At 57.0% G+C, this 10327-nt stretch overlaps 1 protein-coding gene across 1 annotated transcript in view; it reads right to left on the reverse strand.

Moving 5' to 3' along the window:
• Positions 1 to 4984, reverse strand: part of PDLIM4 (PDZ and LIM domain 4) — an 11514-nt gene extending 6530 nt beyond the window's left edge. Inside the window, exon 1 of the mRNA XM_006166882.3 lies at positions 4708 to 4984. Coding sequence (XP_006166944.1) covers positions 4708 to 4811 — 104 coding nt within the window. The 5' untranslated portion in view covers positions 4812 to 4984. The remainder of the gene's footprint in view (positions 1 to 4707) is intronic.
• Between the last annotated feature and the right edge of the window lie 5343 nt (positions 4985 to 10327).

A 10327-nucleotide genomic window follows, 5' to 3' on the forward strand; every position in this document is an offset into this window, starting at 1 on the left:
ATATGTCTGCCTACTATGCTCGCCGTACCCAGGACCCAGGACCCAGAGGGGCTGGGCTCTGGGCCCAGAGCCACCAGGACCTGGCACACCACAGGGAGAGACTCTAGAGCAACATCTTCCCTTGTCCCACGGTGTGGCAAGGAGCCACAGCTCTAGATCTGCCACCCTCTTGGGGCAGGGCTGCGTGCACCCTTCCCCTCCAGCTCTGGCCCGTCCCTCTCTGGTCTGGTTCCTGCAGCAGAAGCCCTGCGGCTTCCCCACTCCTCCGCCCCTCGTGTCTGAGGAAGCTCACGGCTGGGCGAAGCAGGCCTCACACACTGGCCACCAGGAGCCTCTCATCCCAAGGCCGGCCGCAGCCTGACTGGGGTGTGGGGTCAGGTATCCACCGGCTCTGGGGGAGGTGGATGGAGACTCTGAGGGGTGTGCCTCCCCTCCTGCTGCTGCCGGCAGAGTCATCACCGATGTCTGCCCAGCCCAGATGGGAAACAGGCCATTAGGAAATTCCTGCTTCGCCATAGAAACCAAAAGCCAAACACACTCAGGAGGGAGAAAAACATCGTAAACCTGCCATAAGCAGGCCAGGCAGGCCAAAGGCTGCAGGCCTGGAGCCCGGCCCTGTGGGCCCTGCCGCTCGGTAGCCCTGACAGGGGGGAGGCCAGAGGGTGAACGACCAGGGCTGGCAGGTGGGTGTGAAGTCAGGCTGGTTAGACCAAAGGGGAGGAATGTCCCCCAACACACCCCAATAGGCCTCCTGGGGATTTCCACATCTCACCACTGGCCTAGCCAACTCTGCCTCTCTGCCCCTCCCAGCTGAGGTTTTGATAATCTGTCCACACCTACAGTCCACACTCGCTTTGTGCTTCCTCACCTCTGCCCATTCCTTAGCCCTTTGCAAGCTACCCTCTACACTACAGCTTCTAAGGCCCTTGGCATCAGGGCTCTGCTACCCCAGGGCAACAGTACCCGCACGGCCTCTGTCTCCGACCCCCTCAACCAGGCTCCCGAGTGAAGGCACAGTTCTAACTGTGGCTTCCACTACTCAGAACTCAGCTGAGAAAATCCTGGGACATTTTGTGTGGCTACTCGGCTATACACCTCCCTGAGCTCTCCCAGGAAGAGCAGTACCAGCCTGAGTTCTGAGGGGCAGAGGGTACAAAGGGCCCAAGGCTTTGGATCACAATGAAGAGCTAGCCTCAGGCCTCAGGCCAGGCTGGGCAGGGGGCTCCACTGCCCATCCTTAAATAAAACAGTTGCCAAATAGTGGGCCATACCAGGGCACCTGGGACCTCATCTGATGGGCAACAGGGTCTCCACCAATAGCCCCAGGTTGGAGTTGACGCCAGAAGATCCTGGACCTGTAGCCCACGCCCGGGAAGTCTGGGTTAGCTTGCAGTGTTGACACCCAGCTCTGAGCTAAGACTAAGTAAGCGTGGTGGGGAAGGTGGGGATGTCTGTGGGGATTAGAGCTCTCTGCATACAAGAGGAAGGAAGGGAAGCTGGTCTAGGCAGAGCCCTGGAAATGGAAGCACTGAGTAGCTCACTCCAGGCAGCCCCCAGGCTGGTTCTCCCTAGAGCCCATGCAGAGCAGGAGGGCTGTTGTGGGTGGTGCCTCTGGGTCCAGGCATAGGCCTCAGCAGAGCAGACAGGATAGGGAGCAGGGTTAGAAGCCTTGCAGGTGGGATAGTGTCCAGAAAAAAAAATGTCAGTCCTTAGGACCAATCAACCCTATGTCTCGAGTCTATGTGTGAGCGTTGGAGGATTAGAGACGGAGGCTGGAGAGCAGCACCTGGCTTTTCGCTCTCTGTAGGCCTGGGGCATTTTCATTACCCAGTGCCCAGATCACAAGATAGACCCTGTTTTGGAAGTGAGGAAGTTAAGGGCCCAGAGACTAAATTAATTGCTAGAGAACCGTGCAGCTCTTCAGTGCAGAGGTGGACGTTCAAGGCAACTCTGTGACCGTAGAGAATGGGCGGGACCAGCAGATGGCGCATTGGTTACGTTGCTGGACTCCCATGTAGTTAACTGCAGTTTGAGTCCCAGACCTGGTGGCCTAAACTCATGCTGGGTGCGTGTGTGTGCATGCCCAAAATCCTGAGAGGAGAATGGAAGAAAAGGGATTGCGGTATGGCCATCCCCCTGAGGGTGATTTCTTGCTTTCTGTCTCTCTGTCTCTCTCTCTGTCTCTTTGGCAACTGCACACACCCTGCAGCGAAAATCTAAAAAAATTAAAAATTCCCAAGAGGAAAACGTGCTCTCCTCTTCTCTGTGGCCAGGTGGCATTCTGGGGTGGAACTGTCCAGAGTGGAACAAGTTAATGGACCCCTGGCTCCACCCATGCCTGGCTTAGAATAAAAGACCAGGGAAGGAAGGAAGGGGAACCTTCGCCCCACTGCCCTCCCCTGAGATGAATCCCTCTGGGAATCTCCTGACTGGGCTCCTGCGAGCTGCCATGACCACCAGAGCCACCCTTGTTCAGCCACATAGTCAGAGCAGGAGGTGAGTCAGGGCCCAGAAGCCCAGCCAAGTAGCGAGGCCTCAGAGGCCAGTCGTGGGCAGAGCAGTGCTGACATTTCCCCATCCAGACCGTGCCTCAGCCTGGGAGAGGGTGATGAATGTGATCCCGCTTTATGGGAAAGGAAACCCAGCTTGCAGAGGTCACCGGGTGGCTACGATCCCAGAGGCTGGAGGAGGACCAGCTCTGCTGCACTCTCAGCCAGGCATCCTCACCACTTGCCAGGTGGAGCGCACAAAGACCTGGCCTTGCAGCTGGTCCACTCAGCACCGAGAGCACAGCCAGGGGTCTTGGTCCTGACCCAGCTCTGAATGTGGGCCAGGCACAAGGGGGGCTACCTCATCTGCCATCCCACCGTGTTTAATGGCTCCGAGCCAACAGATCACCTCCTGCTATTTCAGCTCTCAGGCACGTTGGTCATGTTGTGGTTGGGGAAGGCTTTGCCCACACACTTCCACAGGGGCGCGTGGAAAGTCCCTGTCAGCAGTGAACGTGGCAGGGCTGAGCAGTTATGTCTGACTTCTCTGAATCCAGGCAGGGCAGGGAGGCGGGGGGAAGCTACTCAGCCAGGATTAGCCACTGCCTGTCAGAGCTGAGTAAAGGCTGGGGCCTGAGCAAAGCTGGGGGTTCCCAGGTAGACCTTCTATCCCAGGATCACCTTCGGGGCACTGGTAGGGCTTGCTCCCCATCCTTTCTTTCCTGATGCTCTGTACAGCACTTCCCCTGGTGGGAAGCTCGTCTCAAGCCCAGACTTAACAGGGCAGAGGCGGGAACCCTGGTGGGGGCAGCTGAGGCGGGCAGCTGTGGGGCTGGCAGGAGTGGTTGGCAGCTGAGTAAAGAGACTGGTCTTTAGGAGTGAGAAGGACTTGAGGTCAAATTTTCTTACAATTTTCTCTTCTTTTCTTTCATTCTTTCTCTCTCTCTTTCTTTCTTTTTGCATCTGCTACAGGGCACATGCACTCACCATAGACAGAGAGAGAGGAACATGAGAAGTCACCCCTGGCTGCCATGCCACAACCTCTTCTACTCTCTACTCCTCTCAGGATTCTGGGCATTCATGCACATGCACCTGACGTTCTTCAAACTGCCCGGTCCAGGTCTCAAACCCTGCTTTGGCCCTGTGGGATCCAGCGCCTTAACCTCTGCGCCACCTGCTGGCCTAAATTTTGCTTGCTTTCTTAATCCCAGTCTGTGTGGCTTTAAGCCACTCCAAATTTACTGAGCCTCAGCTGTCTCATCTGCAAAATGGGGGCCATATTAGGTTTTACCTTTCTAAACTGGTTTTGAGGGGTAAATGAGTGCTTGGATAAGAAATTGCTTTGAAATGGTTGAGCTGGTCACTCGGAGGAAGGAAAAGGACGGACATAAATGCCTTAGATGCCCCTTAAGGTCTTATTTCAGGGCCTGCAATTCCTGCGGTAGGCTCCCAACACACTGCTAGCCTCGTGTTAAGAGGAGGGCTTCGGGCCAGCTGGTTAAGGCACTGAACTACCACACCGGACAGACCACGATTTAAGACCTGGACCCGGCAGTTTGAAAATCATGCCAAGTACGTGCGCGTATGTGCCCAAAATCCTAGGAGGAGAACAGAGAAGGGATCGTGGTACGGCCATCCCCCGTAGGGAGTGACTTCTCACTTTCCCTCCTGCTGTCTCTGTCTCACTTCAGCAAGCAGGTGTGCCCTATGGCAAAAACCTTAAAAAGAAGAGGGCGGGGCTTTGGGCCAGCAGACGGTGTGGTTTAGGCTGTTGGATCCCATGTGGCTGACTGTATGATCTACTCCTGGACCATGTGGCTTGGAAAACACACTGGGAGTGTGTGTGTGTGTGTGTGTGTGTGTGTGTGCCCAAAATTCTAAGAGGAGAGTGGAGAAGGGATTGCAGTGTGGTCATCCCTCTGGTGCTTTCTCACTTTTCCTGTCTCTGTCTCTCTATTTCTCTCCAGTGAGTGCATGCACCCTACAGCAAACAAACAAATAAATAAAGGGGCTTCTTCCTTCATAGGCTATCCCAGCTCTAAACAGTGCCTGCCGGGGACCAAGAAAGCACTGGTCCTTCGGGTTGTGCGTGGGTGGGAATCCCGAGGGCTGGGGCAGAGACTGTGTGAGGTCCAGTTTGATCCACCCAGGATGCGGCTATCCAGGCCCGCCCTCCATCTCTTCCCCGTGCTCCCGGCCCAGTCTGCCCAGCGCATACCTGCTCACAGAGAGCGTGAGGTGATCGTGGCAACCCTTGATGCGGTTCTGCGCCTCCAGATGTGTCATGAGCTCTGTGCTCTCACCGTTGATGGCCTGGATCATGTCCCCTGGGCAGAGGGCAGCCAGTGCAGCCTTACTGCCAGCATGAACCTGTGGGTGGACAAGCCAGGTGGCTGGGCAGTCATGTGGCCTTACTGCAGGCTCTGCTCTACACCCCTCCAGCCTCAGAACCTGGCTGCGTGACCTTGTCGCAGTGTGACCAGTGGGTGGACAGGCTGAGACCTCTTGAGGGCTCCGTGTGGTCTTGCTGCAGCCTCTGCTCTAAACACCTCTAACATTTGGAGGCCTGGTGGGGTGTGAGGATATCTGAGAAGGACTTCCTTTGGCTAGGACAAGTGGGGTGTCACTTTTTTCTTTTTTCTTTTTTTTTTTCTTTTTTTTTTTGAGATATTTGTACTATAGGGCACATGCACTCACCAGGGAGACAGAAAGACAGAAAACAAGAAATTACCCTCCATGGGAGATGGTCATGCTGCAATCCTTTCTCCTCCATTCGCCCCTCAGGATTTTGGGCATGCATGCACACACACCCAATGTGAATTTCAAGCCACCAAGTCCTGGACTTGAACTGCAGTTGGCCATGTGGGAGTCCAGTGCCTTAACCACTATGCCACCTGCTGGTCCCAGGATGTTACTCTTACAGCCTGCTTATATGCCCAAGGATATATTGGGTTGTCAGAAAAGTCATGATGCATTTTTGCACAGAAAAAGATATGACATGACTTTTCCGACAACCCAATATAGGGGACACAAAGCCACAAGGGAACAGATACACACAGAGCACAGACATGCCATAAACACCCTACAGAGGCAATGTCCCACCCAGCCAGGCTACACAGCAGCCTCCTGGGCTAACCCTTAATGGCCCTGCCTCCCTCCCCATTGGATTTCATCTCTTGTCCCCAGCCCAGTCATCAGCTCCACCAGTCCACACTCTGTTCAGTCCCATCTGAATGTCCATGTTCACAGGCATCCAATCTCTCTCACCTCCACGCTCTTGGAAATGCTGTTCCCTCTTCCTGGAACACTCTTCCCGGAACACTCCTCCCTTCCACTCCCAAACTCCACTTCCTGTCTTATTCCTCCTTATGGTTTAGGTCTCAGCATGGAGGTTGCTTCCTCCAGGAGCCTCTCCCTGGGGCTTTCAGAGTACCTTATGCACCCCTATCATCACTGTGTTTCCGTATCTCGTTATAATTAAGATTGCAAGGTCTGGGCCCAGCCGCAGTGGCACAGGTGGTGGGCCACTGTTGTGCGATGCTGGAGCCATATAAGAAGACCCAGGGTTCAGATCCCAGCTCAGTCTAGGCACACCCGTGATCCTGGCTGGCTGGATGGCTGGGGTGAGGATCAACACATGGCCAAGACCCTGTTTGGGCTCCCCGTCTTTCTTTAAATAAATAAAATTTAAAAGAAAAATGGGGAGGTCTGAACATCACTTCCCCAGCCAAATCTAGAGCCACCCACTTCCAGCTGCTGTCTGGGTCACAAGTGCAGAACAGGCACTCAGGCCAGCCCAGTGCTACTGCTGACCCCACAGGGTCAAGCAGTGTTCACATCTGGAGGCTTAGACAATGCTGGCTGGCTGGCTGAGACGCATGTGAGGGGCTGGGTAGGCCTGAGTAAGTGCCCCGGGGAATCTGGAGAGCAGAGCACCCTACAAAGTCTTTGCAAATAGACCCGAGGCACCTACCCTCATTCTCACTCAGCCTCTCCAGCCACTGCCTAGCTGTAGCTCAAGAGCCACCAAGGACCCTGTTCCCAGTGGTGGTGGTGGGAGGGGGAGGCACTCCTGGGAGCCCCACCGAGTTCAGCTCAGCCGGTTCCCAGTAGTGAGCAGACAAAGCTGAGGTCCTGGCAGCTCCTGGGCTGGAAACGTGGTATGAGGAAGGCCGACCGACCCTGAAAGAGACTACCTGCAGGGATGTTCCTTGTTTGAAGCAACACCCTCGGCCAACCAGCCCACCGTTAATGTGCACTTGGAGATGTGCACAGGCCTGGGCACCTGCACAAGCCTGTCCTCCTGGGGAAGGCACCTACTTGGCCTCATCCCACCCTCCTCTTGAGGCCGTGCTCAAGGGCCCTGCCCCTTCATGAATACCTGCCCTGTGCCAGGCCTGGGCACAGCACCTTATCCATACCTAGCTGACAGCACCGCTCAGCCAGCGGGTGAGGCAGTGGCTGTTCCCACTCCTATTTTACAGACGATGAAAGAGAGGCTTGGGGGAGCAATGCCTTGCCCCAGTCCCCATGCTGGAGAGGAGTCTTCCTCCTTAGGGGGCGGCTAGCTGCAGGGTGACTCAGCCAGCACAAGGGGTGCATTCAGGCCCCTGTGGGCGGAGGAAGTTCTTGAAAGCAGGGGTGGCTGGGATGCTGCCAGCTCTGTGTAGCTAGGGGAGTACTGGTCTGAGAGGGCGTCAGGCCAGGAAACCATGACTCTCCCAGTCACCTTTATACGCATTGTCTCATTAATTCTCACGGCAAGCCCATTTCCTAGATGAGGAGACCGAGGTCCAGAGACATAGAAGGACACTTAACTGTTAAGTGTCTGAGTCAGGATTTCAATCCAGGCCAGATCAAACCTATGCTGTTAACCACTGGTGTGTGTGTGTGTGTGTGTGTGTGTATGTGCATGTGCGCATGTGTGTGTTTTGTTCTTGGGATGTGTGCTTACTAGGGAAGGGGACTGAGAGAGAGAGAGAGAGAAAGCGTCCCCTGGTGGAGATAATCACAATCCCTTCTCCTCCATTCTTTTCTTGGGAGTTTGGACACCCATGCACACAATTCCAGTGTGGTTTTCAAGGCACCAGGCCTGGGACTTGAATCACCGTCAGCCATGTGGGATCCAGCCACCTTACCACCACACCACCAGCTGGGCCTACCACTGTATTTTTTTCTATGCAAAAAGGGCGTGAGGGCAGGGAGACAGCGTTCCAGGTAGAAGAGCCCACATGGCTAATGGCTTATCTGGAGTGAGAGTGGACGGAGGTGTGTGTGGCTGGAGCATCGTTAGTGAGGGGAGAGTGGAAGAGATGAAGAGGCAGGGATCAGCTCTTGCCAGGTCTCGTAGGTCCAGGTGAGAAGGTGGCATGTTTCCCGGGTGGTTGGGAACCATGCAGGGTTCTAAAGTGGAGCTTAATCCAGGACGATCCCTGTAGCTGCCCTGTGTAGGACACACAGACAGAAGGGAGGCAGACAGGAGCAGTGCGGTCAGCCAGGAGGCTGGGACATGAATCAGCCCCTCGCCCATAGCAGCTGCATTCCCAGCCCCTGCTCCACCCAATCCGGGCAACACAGTGGCCTGGGAGCCACTGTCACAGCCAGGTGCCACATTCTCCCACAGTCACAGCTAGCTTCAGATAGGCTTGGATTCCTACTCCCACTCTGCTTGGGGTACAAGACCTTAACCTCTCTGTGCCTCAGCATTCCCCTCTATATACAACGTGAGACAGGGTTGTGGCGAGGACCACCTGAGATGAAGGGGCACATGAAGCCCCTGCGGAGGCTGGGCACACCGTGGGGGTGTTCTAGGGCCAGTTGCTGGGGAGAGAAGCATGCTGGCACCATTGCCCATTAGGCGGGGCCTGGCACACCAAGGATGCTTGACCAAGGCCAGCTATCATTATAGTTTGTGGGGAAGGAACCATGCATGGTGTTCGTGGGGATCCCTGAAGTTCATGGGCTGAGATGATAAGTCCCCAGCCCTGCCAGGTAGCCAGCCACCTCCCTGTCTGCATAAAGCTGTCCCTCCCTACTGGGTCCTGGATTGGGGAGGCCCTGACACTTGGCAGGGGCTGGCTCTGGAGTCCCCGTGGTGAGGACACTCCCACATATCATCAGTCCCCGTAGACCTGCCCTCCCCCCCACCTTCTAGGCAAGCTGTGGCCTGTGCCTCGCCAGCTCTGTAAACCTCCCCAGGGCCCACCCAGGCTCAGCCACCTAGGCACCTTAGACCTGAGCTGCTGCCGTGTGACTTTGGGGACAACGGGGTTTTTCCTGGCGTAGCGAGTCCTAGACTGCCTGCCTGCCAGGGGCCTGCATCCTGATCAGCTCCAAACAAGGCCGCTGCTGCGGCTGTGACGTGTGGAGGCCTTCCCTCAGCGGGCAGGCAGCCGCGTGGGCAGCAGATGTCTCCGCTCCCTGCCGCCTCCCGTCAGCCACCGCCACCGAGCCTGTCAGCGGCCTCACGCCCAGGGCGCCTGGCTCGCCGGCCGGCGGAGCGCCCCATCAGCCCACCTCGGTAGATGCAGAGCTGGACACACAGGGGCAGACACCCTGCGTGCGTGCACCCCCCTAGCAGCCAGCCCTCAGGGAAGTGCAGATGAAAGGCTGCGGCATATGTTGGAGGCCCACCTCACTCACTCCCCGGGGGCCTGGAGGTCAGGGCAGATGTGGAAAGCCTCCCAGACAGCTGGGCCTGCCTGTCATCCTGTCCCCAGTTACGGGAGTCCATGATTCCACGCTCTAGCCGGTGCCCACCCCTCCCAAGAACTGAAAAGAAGTCTCTGAAAGCCCAGCCCTCCGGCCCAGCCCCAGGGCAGGAGGTGGCAGTAGGGTAGCAGGAAGGTGTTCTCAGTTCCCTAACGTGGGCCCCAGACCAGAGCAGCCTATGTGGGGACAAGGGCTGGCCCGCAGATGGTCCCAGGTCACCTCTGCTCCTGCCAGATTGGGAGCTGGCCAGGGAAGGGCCTAGGCTGTCTCCTCCTCCATCCCCAAGCTGGGCTTCCCCAGGCGTGAGATCCGAGGGCCCTTCTCCGTCCCTCCAGATGAGGGGGCTCTATGGCTAGGCCAGGATGGTCTCCCCAGTTGGGTGCTCGCCCCCTCCTTTCCTCTTTTGTCCTCAGACTACACCTTTCAGGGCTGCGCCACCCTATCCCCTTCCTCCTCTGTCCCCAGCATGGGGCAGAACATGGCCCTGAGCAGCTCCAGGAGCAGGGCTGGCCGCTGTAGTCCCCTGGGGAGGGTCTCACAACCTCCGGGTCCTCTTCTCTTACCCTGAAAGCTGGAAATTCCTCTGGCCACTTCCCCTTAGTATGACCAAGGTCATGCGCGAGAGACGGATCAAGGCCCTGCATGGTGGAGTGCAGGGACTTACCCTTCTCAGGTTCTGAGAGGACCCCAGGCCTCCCTGGGGTCACCCAGATCTGCTGGAGGGACCCTTGGTAGGGGAAGGGAGCTTTCAGTCCTTTTGCCCCAATTTGTCAGGCAAAGATGGGTAGGAGAGAGTTTCTGGGCCTCTCCAGATCTGTCCAGACTCTTGACCCATGTCTGCGGGTCCCTCCCTGGCCCACAGGGACACCCCTGTCTCCAAAGGAGGCCAGCGGGGAAGCTGGTGTGTGAACTCTCGGGGAGCTCCCCAGGATGCGACAGGCAGGCCCGGCGGGAAGGGGGAGGGGGACGGGCGGCGCTGCGCAACCTGGAAGCGGCCTCCACAGCCTGCGGGTCACCCGGGGCCAGCCCTCCGCTTTCGAGATTCAACACGTCGGGGATCACGGTCCGGGCGAACAGCAAGGACCAGACTTCAAACCCGAGACCGCCCGGCCGACCCACCGCCCAGC

This window comes from Tupaia chinensis, unplaced genomic scaffold (assembly GCF_000334495.1).
Source record: "Tupaia chinensis unplaced genomic scaffold, TupChi_1.0 Scaffold144346_1, whole genome shotgun sequence".
Classification (NCBI taxonomy): domain Eukaryota; kingdom Metazoa; phylum Chordata; class Mammalia; order Scandentia; family Tupaiidae; genus Tupaia; species Tupaia belangeri.